This window comes from Myiozetetes cayanensis, unplaced genomic scaffold, assembly GCF_022539395.1.
Source record: "Myiozetetes cayanensis isolate MyiCay16 unplaced genomic scaffold, myiCay2020 scf294, whole genome shotgun sequence".
Lineage (NCBI taxonomy): Eukaryota > Metazoa > Chordata > Aves > Passeriformes > Tyrannidae > Myiozetetes > Myiozetetes cayanensis.
In genome coordinates, this window is record NW_026087515.1 from 7,771 (window position 1) to 31,295 (window position 23,525).

At 64.8% G+C, this 23,525-nt stretch overlaps 1 protein-coding gene across 1 annotated transcript; it reads left to right on the forward strand.

Moving 5' to 3' along the window:
- The first annotated feature begins 423 nt into the window (after nt 1–423).
- Nucleotides 424–19,683, forward strand: NCKAP1L (NCK associated protein 1 like). The gene is given in 34 exon segments (XM_050323274.1): nt 424–525; nt 985–1,018; nt 1,021–1,068; nt 1,071–1,093; nt 1,701–1,793; nt 1,887–1,943; nt 2,042–2,184; nt 2,290–2,380; nt 3,339–3,476; nt 3,668–3,716; nt 4,190–4,345; nt 4,888–4,945; nt 5,607–5,703; nt 6,721–6,806; nt 6,808–6,828; nt 7,503–7,635; nt 7,716–7,797; nt 8,587–8,645; nt 9,360–9,505; nt 10,239–10,371; nt 11,001–11,120; nt 11,535–11,674; nt 12,615–12,746; nt 13,400–13,618; nt 15,872–15,999; nt 16,089–16,186; nt 17,000–17,087; nt 17,182–17,264; nt 17,344–17,424; nt 17,544–17,637; nt 17,848–17,964; nt 18,532–18,641; nt 18,740–18,829; nt 19,444–19,683. Coding segments are annotated over 34 exon segments (3,489 nt in total).
- The last annotated feature ends 3,842 nt before the right edge of the window (nt 19,684–23,525 follow it).

Here is a 23,525-nt window from a genome sequence, read left to right on the forward strand (position 1 = left end):
GTAAAGGGGGGGATTTGGGGTAAAGGGGGGAGTTTTGGGGTAAATGGGACTTGTTTGGGGTTATATGGAACCAACTGAGACTTCAGTTATAATTATACAGGGTTTGGGTTCCGTGGGGCTGATTTTGGGGTGTGGGGTGGTGGCACTAATCTGGGGTCCTGTGGGCCTGACTGACGTTCTCTGGGACCGACTGTGTCACCCACCCACATTGTCACCCGTCCCTGGTGTCACCCACCCACATTGTCACCCGCCCCTGGTGTCACCCATCCGTTGTCACCGTCCCCGTCCCCATCACGTGGTGGCCCCGGCGCTGTCGGGGCCCAGCCCAGGAAGGGGAAGTTGGGGGTGCTGGGGCCTTTCAGGGAGAGTTGGGGGGGCCCTGAGGGGACCCAGGGGGGTGCCAGGGGGGTGCCAGGTGCCACCATGTCCCTGCCCTCGGTGTACGGGGACAAACTGGCCGAGAAGCTGACGCTGCTCAACGAGCGCGGCCGGGGGGTCCTCGTGCGCATCTACCACATCAAGAAGGTGGGGGGGCCCCCGAGGGGTCTGGGGCACCTGGAGGGTCTGGGGGCATCTGGAAGGTCTGGGGGTACCTGGGGGTCTGGGGGGTGTCTGAGAGGCTTAGGTGGGTCCTGAGGAATCTTGTGGGAGTCAGGGGGTCTGGGAAAGCCCTGGGGGTTTTGGGGGTCCTGGGGGCATCGGGGGGGAGGGCCTTGGGAGGGCCCTGGGGGATATGGGGGGCTTTGGGAGGGTCTTGGGGGGGGGATCTGGAGGGCCCTGAGAGGTCCTAGGAAGTGCTGGGGAAGTCCTGGGGGGCCTTGGGTGGGTCCTAGGGGATCTGGGGGCATCTTGGAAGGGGGTCCTGGGGTGTTCTGGGGGGGTCCTGGGGGTCCCAGCCCAGTTGGGGTGGGGGTCAGGGTTTGGGGTCCCATCCCAGGAGGTGTTTTGGGGGTGGGGTGGTGTGTGTCTGACCGGGGTCCCCAGACGTGCTCGGACCCCCGCACGAGGCCGCCCTTCCTGGGGACAAAGCCATGGAGGCCTCGCTCAAGTTCATCAACAAGAAGTTCCCCACCTGGACGTGCGGAGCAGCACCGTGAGGGCTGTCTCCCCATCCCATGTCCCCTCCCCATGTCCCACTCCCCGTGTCCCCTCCAGTGTCCCCTCCCAGTGTCCCCACCTCCCCATCCCTCCCCAGTGTCCTCTCCCCAGTGTCCCCATCGTTGTCCCCACCCCGTGTCCCCTTCCCCACTTGTCCCCACCGTGTCCTCCCAGTGTCCCCACCAGTGGCCCAACCACGTCCCCAGCCGTGTCCCCTCCCTCGTGTCCCCTCCCCTCAGTGTCCCTTCCCAGTGTCCCCACTGTGTCCCCACCCCCTGTCCCCTCCCCACTTGTCCCACCGTGTCCCCTCCCCAGTGTCCCCACCGTGTCCCTCCCAGTGTCCCCACCCCTCATCCCCTCCCAGTGTCCCAGCTCCAGTGTCCCCTCCCAGTGTCCCCCTCCCTCTCGTGTCCCTTCCCAGTGTCCCTCTCTCAGTGTCCCCACCTCCCTGTCCCCACCCGGCCCCTCCCGGCTGTCCCCGTGTCCTTCATCCCCCCTCAGTGTCCCCTCCTCCGTGTCCCCCCCATGTCCCACACCCCGATGTCGTCGTCCCTCCCGTGTCCCCCCCGTGTCCCACGCGTGTCCCCCCTTTGTCCCCACAGCAGCACCTGGGGCCGGTGCACAGGGACAGAGGGGACATCGCGCGGGCGCTGGCCCCGTTCTACCACACCTTCCTGGACGTGCTGGAGTTCCGGGTGAGCCCCGGGGGGATCGGGGGGGGTCCGGGGGGGTCCGTCCCACGCGGTGACACGGCGGTGACACCCCCCGCGTTGTCCCCTCCCCACCAGGACCACGTGTACGAGCTGCTCAACACCATCGACGCCAGCCAGTGCTTCTTCGACATCGTGGGTGTCCCCCCACGGGAGATGCGGGTGGTCTAGGGGGGTCTGGGGGCGTCCCCGCCGCCCCTCACCGATGTCCCCGTGCTGTCCCCACCCCCCAGCACATCAACTACGACCTCACCAAGGGCTACCTGGACCTGGTTGTCACCTACGTGTCCCTCGTGCTGCTGCTGGCGCGCACCGAGGAGCGCCGGCTGCTCATCGGCACCTACCACTGCGCCCACGAGATGGCCCACGGCGCCAGGTGGGACCCCCGCGCGTGTCACACCCCACGGGGGGGGTTGTCCCCAGCGCCACCGTGTCCCCAAAATGCCACCGTGTCCCCAAAATGCCACCGTGTCCCCCGCAGCGATCCCGGCTTCGCCCGCCTGGGGCAGATGGTGCTGGAGTACGAGCACCCCCTCAAGAAGCTGGTGGAGGAGTTCGGGCCCCACACCAAGGTGGGAGAGGGGGGGTCCTGATTGGTTCTGTACCCCAAACCTGCACCCCAAACCCCTCCCAAACCCTGCACCCCAAACCTGCACCTCAAATCCTGCACCCCAAACCCGCACCCCAAATCCCGTATCCCAAACCTGCACCCCAAACCCTGCACCCCCAAACCTTCCCATCCCTGCACCCCAAACCCTACACCCCAAATCCTGCACCCCAAACCTGCACCCCAAATCCCTCCCAAACCCTGCACCCCAAACCCCGCACCCCAAACCTGCACCCCAAACCCTGCACCCCAAAACCTTCCCATCCCTGCACCCCAAATCCTGCACCCCAAACCTGCACCCCAAATCCCTCCCAAATCCTGCACCCCAAATCCTACACCCCAAAACCTTCCCATCCCTGCACCCCAAACCCTGCATCCCAAATCCTGCACCCCAAACCTGCACCCCAAATCCCTCCCAAACCCTGCACCCCAAATCCTTCACCCCAAATCCTTCCCATTCCAGCACCCCAAATCCTTCACCCCAAACCCGCACCCCAAATCCTGCACCCCAAACCCACACCCCAAATCCTTCCCATTCCAGCACCCCAAGTCCTTCACCCCAAACCCTGCGCCCCAAATCCTGCACCCCAAACCCTTCCCATCCCTGCACCCCAAATCCTCCCAAACCCCACACCCAAACCCCGCACCCAAACCCTGCGCCCAAATCCTGCACTCCCAAAACCTTCCCATCCCTGCACCCCCAATCCCACTCCCAAATCCTGTACCCCAAACCCCACACTCCCAAACCACACTCCAAATCCTGTACCCCAAACCTGCACCCCAAACCCCTCCCAAACCCTACACCCCAAACCCTGCACCCCAAACCCTTCCCATCCCTGCACCCCAAACCGCCGCGGGTAGGGGTGATGGGATGGGAGGAGTGCTAGCCGTGTCCCACGTCGTCCGCGTGGCGTGTCCCTGAGGCCGTGAGCAGCGCTCTGCTGTCCCTGCGCTTCCTCTGGGCCAGGAGGGACCGCGACGCGGAGCAGTGGAGGAAGGAGCAGCTCCTGAGCCTGCTGGGGACACCGGGGGACATGCTGAGCCCCGCCAGCTCCGACAGCGTGAGGGACACAGGGGGGACACGCGGGGGACACGCGGGGATCACGCGGGGACACGCGGGGACACAGCGACGGGGGAGGACACGGGCGCGGGGGACACGGGGATGCGGGGCCGTGGGGATGGGGACACGGTGACAGGGGCGCTGGGGGGGTGACACGGTGACACAGTGACGCGGTGACACGCGTGTCCCCAGATGGCCTGCGAGTACCTGTCCCTGGAGGTGATGGAGCGCTGGATCATCCGTGAGTGCTGGGTGGGATGGGGGGACCGGGGGGGCACACGAGGGTCCCAAACTCCCCAACCCCTTCCAGGGCAGTGTCCCCAACCCCCTCCTGGGCATGGGGACACCCCAAACTCCTCCTGGGCATGGGGACCCCCTCCTGGGCATGGGGACACCCTAAACCCCTCCCGGGCAGTGTCCCCAACCCCTCTCGGGCACTGGGACCCCTCCTGGGCAGTGTCCCCGTCCCGGGCAGTGTCCCCAACCCTCTCCTGGGCACGGGGACCCCCTCCTGGGCACGGGGACACCTCAAACCCCTCCCGGGCAGTGTCCCCAACCCCCTCCCGGCCACCTCGACCCTCCCCATCTCAAGCTGCCCCTTCCCTTTTGGGGTGGCCCTCCCCTCCATCCCAGCGTCCCCCCGCACTCCCCGTCCCTGTTTCGGGGTCTCCCCTCTCCCCGTGACCCCCTCCCGCTGACCGTGGGTGCCCGCAGTGGGGTTCCTGGTGTGCCCGGGGGCTCTGGGGGGGTCCCCCCCGTGCCAGGAGCTTTGGCGCCGGGCCCTGCAGGGGTCCCTCTTTGTCACCCTGGTGCGCGACGAGGCCATCGCGGTGCACAAAGTGACGGAGGAGCTGCTGGGGGCATCAAGGGGTGAGGATTTGGGGGACAAGGAGGGGACAGGGGGTCTCAGGGGCGCCTTCATGGGGGCTGTGCAGGGGGCTCTGGGGGTGCCCTGGGGTGTTAGGGGTGCCCGGGCTGGGGGGGCTTCATGGGGGCTGTGCTGGGGCTCTGGGGGTGCCCTGCGGTGGAGGGTGCCCGGGCTGGGGGCTTCATAGGGGAGCTGTGCTGGGGGCTCTGGGGTGCCCTGGGGTGTTAGGGGGTGCCCGGGGCTGGGAGAGGCTTCACGGGGTACCAGAGAGGGGCTGGGGGCTCTGGGGTGCCCTGGGAGTTCTCAGGGGTGCCTGGGGCTGGGGGCTTCACGGGGTACCAGAGAGGGGCTAGGGGCTCTGGGGTGCCCAGGGGTGTGTGAGGGGGTGCTGGGGTGGGGGAGCTCTGCTGGGGGCTTGGGGGTCTCCCGGGCGGTTCTCAGGGGGTTCCAGGGGTTGGGGGAGGGGGCTGTTCTGGTGGCTTTATGGGGTGCCTGGGGGTCTCTGGGGTGCTGTGGAAGGTTTTGGGACCTTCTTCTCCCCCCAGGTATGGGAAGCGCGTGGCCGATGTGAAGGAGTGCCGGGAATACGCCCTGGCTCACAGGTTTGGGGGCCTCACAGGTTTGGGGGCTCCACCCCAAATGCTGCACCCTCAATCCTTCCCATCCCTGCACCCAAACCCTGCACCCCAAACCCTTCACGTTCCTGCACCCTAAACCCTGCACCCCAACCTCTCAAACCCTTCCCATCCCTGCATCCCAAATCCTGCACCCCAAATCCTTTCCATCCCTGCACCTCAAACCCTCTACCCCAAATCCTGTACCCCAAACCCTTCCCATCCCTGCACCCCAAATCCTGCACCCCAAACCCTGTACCCCAAACCCTTTCCCTCCCTGCACCCCAAATCCTGCACCCCAAACCCACATCCCAAATCCTGCACTCCAAACCCTGAACCCCAAACCCTGCACTCAAGTCCTGCACCCCAAACCCAGTACCCCAAACCCTTCCCATCCCTGCACCCCAAACACTGCACCCCAAACCCAGTACCCCAAATCCTTCCTATTTCTGGACCCCAAAACCCCACACCAAACCCTTCCCATCTCCTGCACCTCAAGCCCTGCACTCGAAGCTCTGCACCCCAAACCTTCCTCTCCCTGACCCCAAATCTTTCACCCCAAACCCACACCCCAAATCCTTCACTCCTGACCCCCTGACCCCCCCAGACCCCCTCCCAGACCCCCTGACCCCCTGCCCCCCGCCCCCAGTGGGTCTCTGCACCGGGGCCGCCGCTCCTTCCTGCGCGGGGCCGTGCGGGAGCTGCTGGCGCTGCTGGAGGATCAGCCCGGGTTGCTCGGCCCCAAGGTGGGATTTTGGGAGGGTTTTAGGGAGGTTTGGGGGGTGGGTTTGGGGTTTTTTGGGGGCTGCTCATCCCCAAGGTGGGATTTTGGGGGCAGGTTTGGGGGTTTTTTGGGAGGTGTCAGGGTTTTTGGGGTGCAGGGTTTGGGGTGCTGGAATGGGAATGATTTGGGGTGCGGGTTTGGGGTGCAGGATTTGGGGTACAGGGTTTGGGGTGCTGGAATGGGAAGGATTTGGGGTACAAGGATGGGAAGGGTTTGGGGTGCAGGTTTGGGGTGCAGGGTTTGGGGAATGGGGATGGGAAGGGTTTGGGGTGTAGGATTTGGGGTACAGGGTTTGGGGTGCTGGAATAGGAAGGGTTTGGGGTGCAGGGTTTGGGGTGCAGGATTTGGGGTGCAGGATTTGGGGCACAGATTTGGGGTGCAGGGTTTGGGGTGCAGGGTTTGGGGTACAGGGATGGGAAGATTTTGGGATGCAGGATTTGGGGTGCAGGGTTTGGGGTGTGGGTTTAGGGTGCAGGTTTGGGGTGCCGGTTTAGGGTGTAAGGTTTGGGGCACAGATTTGGGATGCAGGATTTAGGGTGCAGGTTTGGGATGCAGCATTTGGGATGCAGGATTTGGGGTGCAGGATTTGGGGTGCAGGTTTGGGATGCAGCATTTGGGGTACAGGTTTGAGGTGCAGGATTTGGGATGCAGGATTTAGATTACAGGATTTGGGGTGCAGATTTGGGGTGCAGGATTTGGAATGCTGGAATGGAAAGGATTTGGGGTGCAGGGATGGGAAGGGTTTGGGGTGCAGGTTGGGGGTGAAGGATTTGGGGCGAAGGATTTGGAGTGCAGGATTTGGGGTGAAGGATTTGGAGTGCAGGATTTGGGGTGAAGGATTTGGGGTGCAGGGTTTGGGGTGCAGGATTTAGATTACAGGATTTGGGGTGCAGATTTGGGGTGCAGGGGGTGGGCTGGCACACACTTTGGGGTGCCAGCTGTGGGGTCCCCCCCTTCTCCCCACCCCCCTCCCCCCCAGGCCCTGCTGGTGTTCGTGGCGCTGTCGCTGTGTCGCGATGAGGTCACGTGGCTGTCGCGACACGCCGAGCACGTGACCAAGACCAAACCCCGAGGACTTCACTGACAGGTGGGCACGGGGGGACAGGGACACCTGTGGGGACCCCCTGGGGCAGTGCTGGGGGATTTGGGGGTGGTCTGGGGCAATACTGGGAGGTTTGGGGGGCACTGGGGATTTGAGGGGTCCCGGGAGGGCTCAGAGGGGGTTTCCGGGGGTCTCTGGGGATTTGGGGGGTTTGGGGTCTCTGGAGTTTTGGGGGTCTCTGGGGTATCTCAGGGGGTTTGGGGGTTCTCGGTGGTTCAGGGTCTCTGTGGGTTCTCAGGGGGTTTGGGGTCTCTGGAGTTTTGGAGGTCTCTGGGGCCTCAGGGTCTCTGGGGTATCTCAGGGGTTTGGGGGCCTCTGGGGGTTCAGGGTCTTGGGGGTTTCAGGAGTCTCTGATTTCTGAGGTCTCTGGGGATTCAGGGGGGTTTAGGGAGGTCTCTGGAGTTTTGGGGGTCTCTGGAGTTTGGGGGTCTCTGGGTTATCTGAGGGGGGTTTGGGGGTTCTTTGGGGGAGTTTCAGGGGTCTCTGGATTTTGGAGGTCTCTGGGGATTCAGGAGGCTTAGGGGGTCTCTGGAGTTTTGGGGATCTCTGGGTTATCTCAGGGGGGTTTGGGGGGTTCTTTGGGGGGAGTTCAGGGGTCTCTGGAGTTTTGGGGATCTCTGGGGGGTTCTGTGGGGGTTCTCATGGGGGTCCCCGCTCAGTCACCTGGCAGAGCTGCTGTTCCTGCTGGAGCAGCTCCGGGCCCTGGTCCGGGCGCACCGGGGGGTGCTCCGGAGGTACCACCTGAAATACCTGGCGGGCTTCGACGCCCTCGTGCTCAGTGACGTCATCCAGGTAGGTGGGGGGGGGGCGTGGCCTTGACCCTGTGTCCCCCCTGTGTCCCCCCTGTCCCTGGCACGTCCCTGTCCCCACAGAACCTGTCCGTGTGTCCCGAGGAGGAGTCCGTGATCCTCTCGTCCTTCGTCAGCTCCCTCTCGGCTCTGTCTGCCAAGGAAGGTACCCAAATGTTCCCAGAGTGGCCCCAAAATGTCTCCAGAATGTCCCCAGAATGTCCCCAAAACGGCCCCAAAATGGCCCCAAAACAGCCCCAGAATGGCCCCAGAATGTCCCCAGAATGGTCCCAGGATGTTCCCAGAATGTCCCCAAAATGTTCCCAGAATGTCCCCAAAATGTCCCCAGAATGGCCCCAGAATGTCCCCAGAATATCCCCAGAATATCCCCAGAATGGCCCCAAAATGTCCCCCAGATGTCCCCAAAATGTCCCCAGAATGTCCCCAGAATGGCCTCAGAATGGCCCCAGAATGGCCCCAGAATGTCCCCAAAATGTCCCCAGAATGGCCCCAGAATTCCCCAGAATGGCCCCAAAATGACCCCAGAATGGCCCCAGAATGGCCTCAAAATGTCCCAGAATGGCCCCAAAATGTCCCCAGAATATCCCTAGAATGTCCCCAGAATGTCCCCAGAATGGCCCCAAAACGACCCCAGAATGGCCCCAAAACCACCCCAGAATGGCCCCAAAACGGCCCCAAAATGTCCCTTTCACCCCCCAGGAACTGTGTTACCCACCCAAATGTCCCCAGAATGTCTCCAGAATGTCCCCAGAATGGCCCCAGAATGGCCCCAAGATGTCCCCAAAATGTCCCCAAAATGGTCCCAAAATGTCCCTGTCACCCCCCAGGTTTCCCCCTCCCCCTGTCCAGGGACCCCAGGGCAGGAGGTGGCAGCTCCTGGGTGCCCCTGGGGTGGGCAGTGCCACCCCCCCAGCCCCCCTCGGTGTCCCCACAGCCGATGACAAGGAGCAGTTCGACTTCACCGCCCTGCGCCTCGACTGGTTCCGCCTCCAGGTGATGGCCCTGCCCTGGTCCCACTGTCACCGTGTCCCCACTGTCCCCATGATGTGCCTATGTCCCCTGTCCCTATGTGTCCCTCTGTCCCCATGTGTCCCCATGTCCCCTCATGTGTCCTCCTGTCCCCATGTCCCCTGTCCCCTCATGTCCCCATGTCCCCTGACCCCATGTCCCCATGTGTCCCCCTATCCCCCCATGTCCCCCCTGTCCCCCTGTCCCCTCATGTCCCCCCATGTCCCCATGTCCCCTCATGTGTCCCCATGTCCCCTCCGTGTCCCCCATGTCCCCACATCCCCATGTCCCCCTCATGTCCCCATGTCCCCTATGTGTCCCCTCTATCGCCCCCATGTCCCCTGACCCTGTCCCCACGTGTCCCCATGTCCCCCCCATGTCCCCCATGTCCCCCATGTCCCCCCATGTCCCCCCATGTCCCCACATCCCTCATGTCCCCCTGTCCCCATGTCCCCATGTCCCCTCCTGTCCCCCCATGTCCCCATGTTCTCCCATGTCCCCCCCATGTCCCCTGTCCCCCACATGTCCCCATGTCCCCTGTCCCTGTCCCCACGTGTCCCCTCCTGTCCCCATGTGTCCCCACTGTCCTCTGGCCCTGTCCCCATGTGTCCTTTTGTCCCCTGTCCCCCTGTCCCCCATGTGTCCCTATGTCCCCCCATGTCCCCATGTCCCCACATCCCCCCTGTCCCCTGTCCCCAGGCCTACACCAGCGTGGCCAAGGCCGCTCTCCCGCTGGGCTCCAACCCCGACGTGGGCCGTGCCATGAACCTCGTGGTGTTCCACACCCGCCTGCTGGACAGCCCTGAGGAGCTGCTGGATGAGACCTCCGACCTGTCCCAGCTCTGGTCAGCCCTGGAACCCTGGCCCTGTGTCCCCTGACCCTGTGTCCCCTGTCCCTCCCTGTCCCTCTGTCCCCCTGTCCCTGTGTCCCCCTGTCCCTCTGTCCCCCCCTCCTCCATCCCCCACCTCCCTGTCCCACGTCCCCCACCCCTCTCCCCGTGTCCCCACCCCCATCCCCGTTTTCCACCTCTCCCTACCCCTCCCACCCTCTTTCCTGCCCCCTTGTGCCCCCTTCCCACCCCTACCCCCTTCCCTGCCCCCTCCTTCCCCTTCCTCCTTTTCCCACCCTCATCCCCTTTTCCCTGCCCTCTCCTGCCCTTCTTCCCCACCTTTTCCCCCTCCCATTCCTTTCCCAGCCCTTTCCCTACCCTTGTCCCCCTTTTTCCCACCCCTTACCCCCTTTCCTTCCCCTTTTCCTGCCCCTCTCTACCCCCTTTTCCCATTCCCCCTACCCCTTTCCCTGTCCCTTCCCAACCCCTTCCCTGCCCTTTTCCCACCCCTTACCCCTTTTCTTGCCCTTTTTTTCTCTCCTTTTCCCACCTCCCACCCCTCTCCCATCCTCTCCCCTGCCCTTTTTCCCCTTTTTCCCCTTTTCCCACCTCCTACCCCTTCCCTGCCCTTTTTCCCCTTTCGCACCTCCCACCCCCTTCCCACCCCTCCCCTGCCCTTTTCCCACCTCCCACCCTCTCCTTGCCCTTTTCCTGCCTTTTCCCACCTCCCCTGGTCCCTCTCCCGCAGTTTTTTCCCCCGTTCCGTGGACAGGATGTTCTCCCTGGCGCTGGAGGAGCCGCCCATGCTGCGCTTCAGCATCGCCTTCCCCCTGCTCTGCTCCCACTTCCCACGCTGCCTGCACCCCCTGTGCCCCGAGGAGGTGGGTGCTGACCCCCCCCCGGCTCGGATTTGGGGTCCCCCACTCGGATTTGGGGTCCCTCACCCGGGATTGGGGTCCCCTGATCACCCCACGGGGGTTAAAACACCACCCAGAGCCCCCAAACCCCTCTTTTTGAGAGCCCTAAAACGACTTTGAGAGCCCTAAAACGACTTTGAGAGCCCTAAAACGACTTTGAGAGCCCTAAAACGACTTTGAGACACCTCCAGTCCTGAAATCAGGACCCCCAAAAGGAGTTTCACCACCCCTAAAAAGGGTTTGAAGACCCCCAGGCCGAGATTTGGGGACCTCAAGGTCACCTGAAGCTGCCAAAAATCCCTTTAAAGAGTCCCAAAATCGGGTTGTGGGGACCCTTCCCCCCACAAAACGAGTTTGAGACCCCCTGAAATTAATTTGGAGGACCCCTCCCCCCACAAATCAATTTGAGGACCCCCCAAAATGTGAAGGACCCCCCAAATCTCAAACAAGTTTGAGACCCCCCCCCAAAATGAGTTTGAAATGGGTTGAAAGCCCCACAGATTGCTCTGAGAGCCCTCGGGGGTCTGAGGGGGGGTCTCTTTTTGTCCCCCAATCCCCCCAGTTGAAGTCCCTGGGGGGTCTCTGTGTCCCAGTACCCCCAGTTGCAGGCGGTGGCCCTGGCCCAGTGTCACCAGTTCCTGGAGGAGCTGGCCAAACTGGGCAGCTCCTGTGTCCTGGACGCCTGTGCCGAGCAGCACAACCTCAGCCAGCAGGTGGGGAGGGGGATTTTGGGGGGGCTCAGGGTGTCCTGGGGGCTTGGGGGGCCTCAGGGGTTCAGGGTCTCTGGGGGTTTTGGGGGGTTTCATCAGTTTTGGGATCTCTGGGGCCTTTGGGGTCTTTGGGGGCTTCAGGGCTTGTGGGGTCTCTGTGGTCTTTGGGGGCTTTATGGGCTTCAGGGATTTGGGGGGTCCCTGTGCCCCATTTGGGGTGTCCCTTTGGCCCCATTTGAGGGGTCCTTGTGCCCCCATTTGGGGTGTCCCTTTGGCCCCATCTGGGGGTCCCTGTACCTCATCTGGGGTATCCCTTTGGCCCCATTTGGGGGGTCCCTTTGGCCCCATTTGGGGGGTCCCTGTGCCCCATTTGGGGGGTCCCTGAGCCCCCCATAACCCCGTACCCCCCCTTGGCAGCTGCTGCCCAAACACTGCGCCGCCACCATCAGCAGAGCCCGCGGGAAGAAGACCCCAAAACAGCCCCCCAAAAAGGGGGAGCCCGAGAGGGACAAACCGGGCACGGAGAGCCAGAGGAGGGACAGGACCCTCACCACCAAGTGAGGGCCACCTGGGGACAAGGGGGACACTGGGGTGGGTACAAGGGGGATTGTCCCATAGGGGTCGGTGGCCACCAGGCCTGGGGTGTGGTGGCCACGGGGGGGATGGACATGGTGTGATGGGCCCTGTGGGGGCTGGAGGGCTGGGGGTTGGTGGCCACCAGGGGCTGGGGGTGGGCTACAGTGTCATGTGACTGTCCCTGTGGGGTCACAGATTGTCCTGGTGGGACATGAATTGTCCCCATGGGTCACAGATGATCCCCATGGGTCACAAATGGTCCCTATGGGTCACAGATTGTCCCCACGGGACACAAATTGTCCCTGTGGGACATGGATTGTCCTGGTGGGTCACAGATTGTCCTGGTGGGACACAGATGGTCCTGGTGGGTCACAAATTGTCCCTGTGGGTCACAGATGGTCCCCACGGGTCACAAATGGTCCCTGTGGGACATGGATTGTCCTGGTGGGACACAGATTGTCCCCATGGGTCACAGATTGTCCCCATGGGTCACAAATGGTCCCTGCAAGACAGGGATTGTCCCCATGGGTCACAGATGGTCCCCATGGGTCACAAATGATCCCAATGGGACACAGATTGTCCTGGTGGGACACAGATGGTCCTGGTGGGTCACAAATTGTCCTGATGGGACACAGATGGTCCCCACGGGTCACAAATGTTCCTCATGGGTCACAGATGATCCCCATGGGTCACAAATTGTCCCCATGGGTCACAGATTGTCCCCACAGGACACAGATTGTCCCCGTGGGATACAGATTGTCCCCATGGGACACAGATGGTCCTCATGGGTCACAAATTGTCCCCATGGGTCACAAATGGTCCCTGTGAGACAGGGATTGTCCCTGTAGGGTCCCAGATTGTCCCTGTGGGGTCCCAGCCTGGCTGACACCCCCGTGTGTGCCCCCCCTCTGCTCCCCCCAGCCTGGACAAGCTGCAGGTGACCCTGTCCGAGCTGTCCCTGAGCCTCAACCACGTCCCCACCATCACCGTGTTCGGGCACACCCTGAGCCCGGCCGAGTACCTGAGCAGCCACCTGGAGACCCGGCTCACCAGGTGGGGACACCCTGGGGACACTGAGGGGCTGGGGGGGACACCCCCAGAGCCCCACTGAGACCCCTGAGTCCCCCAGAGCCCCTCCCAGAGCTCCCCTGAGACCCCCAGAGCTCCCAGAGCTCCCAGAGCCACCCAGAGCTCCCCAGAGCTCCCCTGAGCTCTTGGAGCCCCTCAGAGCTCCCCAGAGCTCCCAGACACTCCCAGAGCCCCCCATAAATCCCCCTGAGCCCCCCAGAATCCCCCAGAGCCCCCCAGAGCTCTCCTGAGCTCCCCTGAATCCCCCAGAGCTCTCCAGACCCTCCCAGAGCCCCCCCAGAGTCTTTCAGAGCCCTCCTGAGCTCCCAGAGCCCCCAGAGCCCCTCAGAGTCCCCCAGAGCTCCCAGAGCCACCCAGATCTTCCAGAGCTCCCCAGAGCTCCCCTGAGCTCTTGGAGCCCCCAGAGCCCTCAGAGCTCCCCAGAGCCCCCAGATCTTCCAGAGCCCCCAGACTCTCCCCAGAGCCCCCAGATCTCCCAGAGCTCCCAAGCCCCCAGACCCTCCCAGAGCCTCCCAGACCCCCTACCCCGAGCCCTCCAAGCGCTCCCCAAACCCCCAGACGCTCCCTTCTGCACCCCCAGAGCCCCCCAGAGCCCCCCATGCCGGGTGTCCCCGCAGGGCCATCGTGGCCATGGCCGGGCACAGCCCTGGCTCTCAGCAGCTGTGCCGTCCCTCCGAGGTGCTCGTGGGGCTCGGGGCCTACGCGGGGCTCGTGCAGCGCCTGGGGCGGCTCGTGGGGCTCGACACGGCCCGGCTGCTGCGGGGGGTGCTGCTGCAGCAGAGCCAGCCCCGGGACGGAGCGGGACAGCCCACCCTGACGGCCATCTACACCGACTGGTGGGTACTGGGGACAGCTGGGGACACCTGGGGACACCTGGGGACACCTGGGGACACCTGGGGACAGGGGGGATGGGGGGACAGCCCACCCTGACGGCTATTTACACCGACTGGTGAGTGCTGGGACTGCTGGGGTATTGGGGGATTGATTGGGACAGCCCACCCTGACAGCTATTTACACTGACTGGTGAGTGCTGGGACTGCTGGGGACAGCTGGGGACACCTGGGGTATGGGGTATGGGGTATGGGGGGATTGATTGGGACAGCCCAACCTGACCGCCATCTACACCAACTGGTGGGTGCTGGGACAGCTGGGGACACCTGGGGTATGGGGTATGGGGTATGGGGGGATTGATTGGGACAGCCCAACCTGACCGCCATCTACACCGACTGGTGGGTGCTGGGGCACCTGGGGACAGGGGGGGACAGCTGGGGACACCTGGGGAAAGGGGGATGGGGGGATTGATTGGGACAGCCCACCCTGACCGCCATCTACACCGACTGGTGGGTGCTGGGACAGCTGGGGACACCTGGGGTATGGGGTATGGGGGGATTGATTGGGACAGCCCACCCTGACCGCCATCTACACCGACTGGTGGGTGCTGGGACAGCTGGGGACACCTGGGGACAGCTGGGGACACCTGGGGACACCTGGGGTATGGGGGGACAGCCCACCCTGACCGCCATCTACACCGACTGGTGGGTACTGGGGACAGCTGGGGACACCTGGGGACACCTGGGGACACCTGGGGTATGGGGGATTGATTGGGACAGCCCACCCTGACCGCCATCTACACCGACTGGTGGGTGCTGGGACAGTTGGGGACAGCTGGGGTATGGGGGGACAGCCCATCCTGACCGCCATCTACACCGACTGGTGGGTGCTGGGACACCTGTGGGATGGGGGGACAGCCCACCCTGACCGCCATTTACACTGACTGGTGGGTGCTGGGGACACCTGGGGACAACTGGGGACACCTGGGGTATGGGGGGACAGCCCACCCTGACAGCCATCTACACCGACTGGTGGGTGCTGGGGACACCTGGGGACAGGGGGGTGTGGGGGTTGTGGGGGGACAGCCCACCCTGACCGCCCTCTGCACAGACTGGATCCCATGGGTCCCATCCCACTTATCCCATCCCAAGGATCCTATTGCCATGAGTCCCATTCCCACGGATCCCATTCCTATGGATCCCATTCCCATGGATCCCATTTCCACGGATCCCATCCCATGGGTCCCATTCCCATGCATCCCATCCCATGGGTCCCATCACCACGAGTCCCATTCCCTGGCACCACCCGTGCCGTGGGTCCCATTCCCATGTGTCTTATTCCACGGCTCCCATTCCCACTGCTCCCATCCCATGGACCCCATCCCCACTGCTCCCATCCCCGGGGGTCCCACATGTCCCATCCCAGGGCTCCCATCCCTGGGGTATCCCACATGTCCCATCCCTACATGTCCCACCCCATGGACCCCATCCCCACATGTCCCATCCGGGTGTCTCACATGTCCCATCCCCATGTGTCCCAACCCTGGGATATCCCACGTGTCCCATTCCCACTGCTCCCATCCCATGGAACCCATCCCCACAGCTCCCATTCCCGGGGGTCCCACATGTCCCACCCCCACTGCTCCCATCCCCACGTGTCCCATCCCCACCGTCCCATCCCTGGTGGTCCCACATGTCCCACCCCCCCGTGTCCCGTCCCTGGTGGTCCCACATGTCCCACCCCCCTGTCTCCCATCCCTGGTGGTCCCACATGTCCCACCCCCATGTCCCATCCCTGGTGGTCCACATGTCCCACCCCCTGTCTCCCATCCCTGGTGGTCCCACATGTCCCACCCCCCCATGTCCCATCCCTGGTGGTCCCACATGTCCCATCCCCACCATCCCATCCCTGGTGGTCCCACATGTCCCACCCACCCCTGTCTCCCATCCCTGGTGGTCCCACATGCCCCATTCCCCCTGTCTCCCATCCCTGGGTATCCCACATGTCCCACCCCCTGTCTCCCATCCCTGGTGGTCCCACATGCCCCATTCCCCCCGTGTCCCATCCCTGGTGGTCCCACATGCCCCATTCCCCCTGTCTCCCATCCCTGGTGGTCCCACATGCCCCATTCCCCCTGTCTCCCATCCCTGGTGGTCCCATGTCCCATTCCCCTGTCTCCCATCCCTGGTGGTCCCACATGTCCCATTCCCCCTGTCTCCCATCCCTGGTGGTCCCACATGTCCCACCCCCCCTCCCAGGTACCTGGAGTCCCTGCTGCGCGTGCCAGTCGGTTCCATCGTGGTGGCCCCGGCCCTGCAGGCGTTCAGCACCGTGCCCTGCGAGGAGCAGCCGCCCTTCAGCGCCGCTGAGTTCTCTGACGTCTCAGGTGGGGGCTCTGGGGATCCCTGGGGGAGCTCAGGGGGGGTGTCAGGGCGGTGTCACCCACCCCGTGTGTGTCCCCCCCTCCATCCCCAGAGATGCGGGCGCTGGCCGAGCTCATCGGGCCCTACGGGATGAGGTTCCTGAGTGACAACCTGATGTGGCACGTGGGGTCCCAGGTGACAGAGCTGAAGGTGAGGGGGTGGGCATGGGACAGGGGGTGGGGATGGGATCAGGAGTGGGAAGTCAGGGTGGAATGAGGTGGGAGTGGGGACAGGATCAGGGGGTGGGAACAGGGGTCAGGGAGGTGGGGATGGGGTTGGAGGTTGGGGACGGATCGGGGAGTGGGGAGAGGGATCAGGGGTGGGATGGGGCTGGGCAGTGAATGGGATCAGGGGGCTGGGGACAGGATCAGGGGGATGGGGATGGGATCAGGGGATGGGGATGGGGTCAGGGGTTGGGGACAGGATCAGGGGTTGGGGACAGGATCAGGGGGTGGGGACAGGATCAGGGGTGGGAATGGGGTCAGGGAGGTGGGGAACGGGATCAGTGGGGTGGGGATGGGGTCAGGGGGTGGGAATGGGGTCAGGGGGTGGGAGTGGGGACAGGGCGGTGGGGATGGGATCAGGGGGGTGGGAGTGGGGTCAGGGACTGGGGATGGGAATGGGACAAGGGGATGGGATGGGATCAGGGGTGGGAATGGGGTCAGGGGTGGGGATGGGGTCAGGGTTGGGGACAGGATCAGGGGTGTGGGGACAGGATCAGGGGTTGGGGACAGGATCAAGGGGTGGGAATGGGGTCAGGGTTGGGGACAGGATCAGGGGGGTGAGGACAGGGGATGGGATCAGGGAGAGGGGTCAAGGCACAGGGAGCAGGGTTGGGGGGCTGGAAACGGGAACGGGCGGACTGGGAATAGGATCAGGGGTCTGGGGACAGGATGGGGGGCGCTGTCCCAGTGCCACCAGTGCCACCGTGCCACCAGTGCCACCGGCGCCGTGTCCCCGCAGAAACTGGTGGCAGAGAACATGGACACGCTGGTGCAGCTGCGCTGCTGCAGGGCCGAGCAGAGAGCGGGGCTGGTGACACGGCTGAGCTGTGAGTGGGGGGACACACGTGGGACACACACATCACACATGTCCCACCCGTGTCACCCACCCGTGTCCCACCCGTGTCCCACGCGTGTCCCCAGCGGCCGAGAACGTGCTGAAGCGCATGACGATCATCGGGGAGATCCTGACCTTCCGCGCCATGGCCCAGCAGGGCCTGCGCCAGGTGGGACCCCCGGGGGACCCCCAGCCCCCCTCCACCCCCAGGGCTCAGGACCCCCCTGACAATCCCCCACCCTTCCCAGGTGTTCTCCCAGCGCTGCCCCTTCCTGATGGGCCCCATCGAGGGTCTCACCGACATCGTCACCCCCGACACCGACATCCAGGTGGGGACAAGGGGGAGGGGGGGACACAGGGGGGTCTGGGCTGGCCCTGCCGTGTCACCTGGCACGGGGTGGCATCCCCTGGTCCCTCCTGTGTGTGTGTGTGTGTCACCCCCCCCCAGGTCACCCTGAGCATCTTCGAGGTGGCCTCGGCCGCCGGGATCCCCTGCGAGGTCGACCCCGCTCTGGTCAACGTGCTGGGGGGGGCCCGGATGGGTACGGGGGTGCTGGGGACACTGGGGGGCTGCCCCTGTCACCTGGAACCCCCTTGGGGACCGTGGGGGGCTGTCCCTGTCACCTGGAACCCCCCTGGGGACAGTGGGGACACTGGGGGGCTGTCCCTGCCACCTGGGACACCCTGAGCCCCCTGTCACCTCCCTGGTCCCCATATCCCCACGTGTCCCCCTGTGTCCCCTGTCCCCACAGAGGGCTCGTCCCCAGAGGAGGATTACAAGGTGTCCTGCCTGCTCCTGGTGTTCGTGGCCGTGTCCCTGCCCCTCATGGCCACCGACCCCGCCGCCCTCTACAACCCTGAGCTGGACGGTGAGGCCTGGCCCTGTGTCCCTGTGTCCCCTTGTCCCAGTGTCCCCTTGTCCCAATGTCCCTCTGTCCCAATGTCCCTGTGTCCCCTTGTCCCCTTGTCCCAATGTCCCTGTGTCCCAATGCCCCTGTGTCCCCTTGTCCCCTTGTCCCTGTGTCCCCATGTCCCAGTGTCCCCCTGTCCCCATCATCTTCCTGTGTCCCCAACCTTCCTTCATCCCCAACCTCTGCCCCCCAACCCACTTTACGTCCCCAATTGGTGCCCCCAACCCCGTGTCCCCAACCCACCTATGCCCCCAACCCACCCTGTGTCCCCAAACCTCATCCCAAACCCACCCTGTGTCCCCAGCTGGTGTCCCAAACACCCTTCCCGTGTCCCCAACCTTCCTTCACCCCCTCCCTGTGCCCTCCCCGTGTCCCCAACACCGTCCCGTGCTCTCAACCTTCCCGTGTCCCCAACCTTTCCTCACCCCTCCATGGTGTCCCTGACCCTGTCCCCATGTCCCTGACCCTGCCCCCGTGTCCCTGACCCTGCCCCTGTGTCCCTGACCCTGTCCCCTCTGTCCCCAGGGTACAACAACAACCTGCACTGCCTGGCCAAGGCCGTGGTCCAGGTCTCGGCCGCCCTGTTCACCCTCCACAACAAGAACATCGAGAGCCACCTCAAGGAGTTCCTACTGGTGAGAACCCCCTTGGGGGGGTCCCTGTGCCCCTGAGGGGGTCCCTGTGCCCCTGGGGGGGTCCCTGTGCCCTCAGCCCTGACAGGGACTGTCCCCAGTTGGCCTCCTCGAGCCTCCTGCAGCTGGGCCAGGAGCCCGACAAGGGCAGGGTGAGGAACCGCGACTCCATCGCCCTCCTGCTGCAGATGGTGAGGGGCTGGGGGGCTCCTGGGGGGGCTCCTGGGGGGGCTCAGCCCACGTGGGGTGATCAGGGTGGGCTCTGGGGTGACCCAGGATGGGCCGTAGGGTGGGAGTGGCCCTGGGGGTCCCACCTAGGGGGGGCTCTGGGGTGACCCTGGGTGGGTTGTGAGGTGTCCGTGCAGGTGCATGCCCTGGGTGTGAACATCATCCCCAAACTCCATCCCCCATCCCCTGAGCTCCATCCTCCCAAACTCCATCCCCCCATCCCCCCCAAACTCCATCCCTCCATCCCCCTGAGCTCCATCTCCCTAAGCTCCATCCCCATCCCCCAGACTCCATCCCCTGCATCCCGCTGCTGACTCCATCGTGTCCAGGATGGGAGGCCGATCCAGTTCTGACCCCCAGGCTGGTCTCGTGCAGCGATGCAGGGAAGGGGAGGGTCACGCACATCCCTCCCCTCCCTCCCCTCCCCACCCTCGATTGTCATTCCAGGAGCGCCCGGGCGGCCAAACCAATTTAAATGCAAATATTTCAATCCGGAGGAGCCGGGGCGGGGCAGGGCAGGGAGAGGGTGACGGGGTGGGAGGGGGTGTTCTGATGATGTCCTTCCCCCTCGGGATAGATCGTGGCCGAGTCGTCCTTCCTGACGCTGGACATGTTGGAGAGCTGCTTCCCCTACGTCCTGCTGCGCAACGCCTACCGCGAGTGTGCCGGGAGGAGCCTGCCCAGGGCCCCCCGCACTGAGAGACCCCTCCCAGAGCCTGCCGACCCCCTCAGACCCCCCGCACTGAGAGACCCCCAGAGCCCGCTGACCCCCTCTCAGACCCTACCCCCTGCACTGAGAGCCCCCAGAGCCCGCTGACCCCTCCTCAGAGCCCCCACCCACCCTGAGACCGACCCCTCCCCAGAGCCCGCTGACCTCCTCAGACCCCTGACCTCCCCTTAGAGCCCCGACCTGACACTGACCCCCCCTCAGACCTGCTCCCACCCCGCACTGAGAGCCCCCCTCAGAGCCCACTGACCCTCCTCAGACCCCACCCCGCACTGAGAGACCCCTCCCCAGAGCCCATCTGACCCCTCCCAGACCCTTCCCGCAGAGACCTCCCCCCAGAGCCCCCTGACCCCTGACCCCCGACCTCCCCCTCAGACCCCCGACCTGACCGACCCCCCTCAGACCTGCTAAACCACCCCCTGCACTGAGAGACCCCCAAAGAGCCCACCGACCCCCCTCAGAACCCCCGCACTGAGAGACCCCGGCCCACTGAGCCCTCGTAGACCTCCCTGCTGAGACCCGCCAGCCCGCCGACCCCCTTAGACCCCTGACCTGACCGACCACCCCTCAGACCCCCTCACTGAGAGCCCCCAGAGCCCACTGGCCCCCTTTGGACCCCCTGACCCGACCGACCCCTCCTAGACCTCCCAAACCGCCCCCGCACTGGTGACCCCCTCAGAGCCCACCGACCACCCGTTCAGACCCCCCAACACGACCCTCGCCACGCCCCCAAAAACTCCCAATTCGCTCCCCCGGCACCCCGCGCCCCCCACTCCAAGTGTCCCCCCCAAACTCCGGTGCTCATCCCGGGATAAATTCGGGGTCCGGGGTGGGGGTCCCAGATGCGACGGTGCCGAATTCCCAGCGGGATTTCCCTCCCGGGGGGCTGAGAGGGGTTTTTTTGGGGGGTCGTGCCTCGATCTCTGTCTGTGTCCCCCATTTTTCCCCCTCCTCGTTCCTTTTCCCGGGGGAGAATTCCCGGGCCGGGAGCGGCCCTTGCCATTCCACGCACGGCCGTGTCCGCTCGGGGATGAGTCACCGGCGGCCGCCGCGGCCTCGACCCCCCTTAAACCCCCCAAACCACCGAGACCCCTGAACCCTACCCACCCACCAGGGCTGGAGGAGCCTCAGGCAGCGAAATCCTTTAAAAACCCCATTAAAAAAACATCAAATCCCGCTAAAAATCCCACCCAAAATCCACCCCACGCCCGGGAGGGTGGGGGTGTGGAATTCGAACCCTCCCCCTTCCTCAATTAACGCCTGATGCTTCCAAGTCTATTTTGGCGCTCGTCAATCAGGGAATTAAAATCGGGAACGAGCTCCTTTGTCTCGCGCGCGCCCACCCGGCCCTGCCCACGCCCACCCCACGGGGGGCCACCCTTCTGCCCACCCCCTTAAAGCTGGAGGACCCTAAAACGAGTTGGGGACCCCCAAAAGCGGTTGGAGGACCCCAAAATGAGTTCGAGGAACCCCAAAATGAATTTGAGGACCCCCAGAATGAGATTAAGGACCCCCCCAAAAAAAGGGGTTCGAAGACCCCCCCAAAAAGGAGCTCAAGGACTACAAAATCAGTTTGTGGACCCCAAAATGAATTTGAGGACCCCCCCCCAAAAAAAAAATGGAGCTTGAGGACCCCCCAAAAGGAGCTCGAGGAGCCCCGAATAAGTTTGTGGATCCCAAAATGAGCTCGGGGACCCCAAAAGCCGTGGGAGGGACCCCCCAAAATCAGCTCGAGGAGCCCGAAATGAATTTGAGGACCCCCCCCAGAATGAGAGCGAGGACCCCCAAAATCAGTTTAAGGGCCACCCCCCCCAAATTTGTTTGAGAGCCCCAAAACGGGGTTGGAGGATCCCGAAATTACTTTGATGACCCCAAAATTGAGCTCGAGACCCCCCCCAAAATGAGTTTGGGGACGCCCCCAGTCAGTTTGGGAATCTCAAAATGAGATCGAGGACTCCCCAAATTCGTTCCAGACCCCCCCAAAATGAGCAGTTTGAGGCCCCCCAAGGTCCCGGGGGGTCCTGATTGGGGTGAGGGGACAGGGGGGGTCCCACATGGAGGGTTGGGGGGTCCCTGAGGGTCTCGGGGGGTCCCTGAGGATCTCAGGGGTCCTGATTGGGGGTGAGGGACGGAGGGACCATGGAGGGTTGGGGGTCCCGAGAGTCCCAGGGGTCCTGACAGGGGTGGGGAAAGGGGCTCCCCAAAGTCCCAAGGGGTGGTGACAGGGATGGGGGACAGGGGGTCCCACATCGAGGGTTGGGGGTCCCTGAAGGTCCCGGGGGTCCTGACAGGGTGGGGGACACGAAGGGTCCCTGAAGGTCCTAGGGGTCCCGACCCCCGCGCTGCCAGAGGGGACAGAGTGGGAGCCGGGGGAGCTCGAGGGTGTCCCGGGGTGGGGGCTCACCTGGCCCCCGGCGGTGCCGAGGTGGGCGCGGCCCCACCCCCTCGTTACATAAAGGGTTATTAATATTCCTCAGGGGCCGCGCACTCCACGTGCTGGGGGTGGGGGATCGGAGGGGTCTGACACCCAACAACCCCACGGGGCCTGCAGAGCCACGGGGGCTCCGAGGGACACTGTGGGGTGGGGTGGGGGTCCGTGGGGCAGGGGAGTTGGGTTTAGGGGGCAGGAGATGTGGGGTTCACGGGGCAGGGGGTTGGGGGTGTCCACGGGGCAAGAGGGGTCGTGGGGCAGGGGGTGTGGGGCAGGGTTTGGGGGTTCATGGGGCAGAGGGTGCAGCCCCCCGGGTTTGGGTAGGTCCTACAATAGCGCGGGGTGACCCTGACCCCCGAGGGGCAGGAGGGGACGGTCAGGGGGCCGGGGACAAACGGGGCAGGGGGCCGGGGCTAGGGGGCCCAGGGACACCCCCACAGCCCACCCTGGGGGGGTCCCGGGGCACCCGACCCCATAACCCCCTCAGGGGGGTCGTGGGGGTCATGACCCCCCCCCTAGAGCTCCGTGAGGGCCTGGGGTGCCCCCCGGGGGGGTCTGGGGTGGACCCCAACAGGGGGCCTTGGGGTAAGACCCCTGCTGCTCTATGGGGGTCCTGGGGTGCCCCCCCAAAACTTGGGGTACAGCCCCAGCTCCAGAGGGGTCCTGGGGTGTCCCCCAATAGGGGTCTTGGGGTACGACCCCTGTAGCTCCAGAGGGGTCCTGGGGCACGACCCCTGTAGCTCCAGAGGGGTCCTGGGATGTCCCCCCCTCCACAAGCCCTAGCGGACCCTCCTCTCCCGGGGGGTCCCGCACACCTCCCTCCCTCCTTCCCTCCCTCCCTCCTTCCCTCCCTCCCCTCGGGGTCCCGGAGCTGCACGGGGAAGGGGGTGCTAGGCCGACCCTCTCGTCTCCCCCGCCCCCGGCTCCCCCGCCCCTCCCCGCCCGCCGGGGCCAGGGCCGGGGCTCGGGGAAACTTGCGGCGAACCCCGGGAGGGGAGGCAGAGCCGGCGGCGTCGGGGGGTGTTTGGTGGCGGGGAGGGGGGGGACACACACACACACACCGGGCACGGCGGCACCGGCGGCACCGGGACACGGCACCGGCAGCACCGGGACACGGCACCGGCAGCACCGGCGCTCCCCGGCCGAGCATCCCCCGGTAGGAGCGCGCAGCATCCCCGCTGCCCCCTCCCCAATCCCGCTTCTCCCGCGTCTCCCCTTCCCGGTTCCTTCCCCTCCCAGCGCTTCTCTGCCCATCCCCGGCGCTCCTTTCCCGTTTCTCCCCATCCCCGGTGCTTCCTTTCCCGGTTCCTTCCCCTCCCAGCGCTTCTCTCCCCCATCCCCGGTGCTTCCCCTTTGCCGGTTCTCCCCATCCCCTCTTCTCTCCCGGTTCCTTCCCCCCTTCCCGGCGCTCCCGGCCCTCCCTCCGCGGCTCCCCGAGCTCCCGGTTCTCCCCATTCCCGGCGCTCCCACCCCCGGTGCGCGGATCCATCTTGGCTCCGGT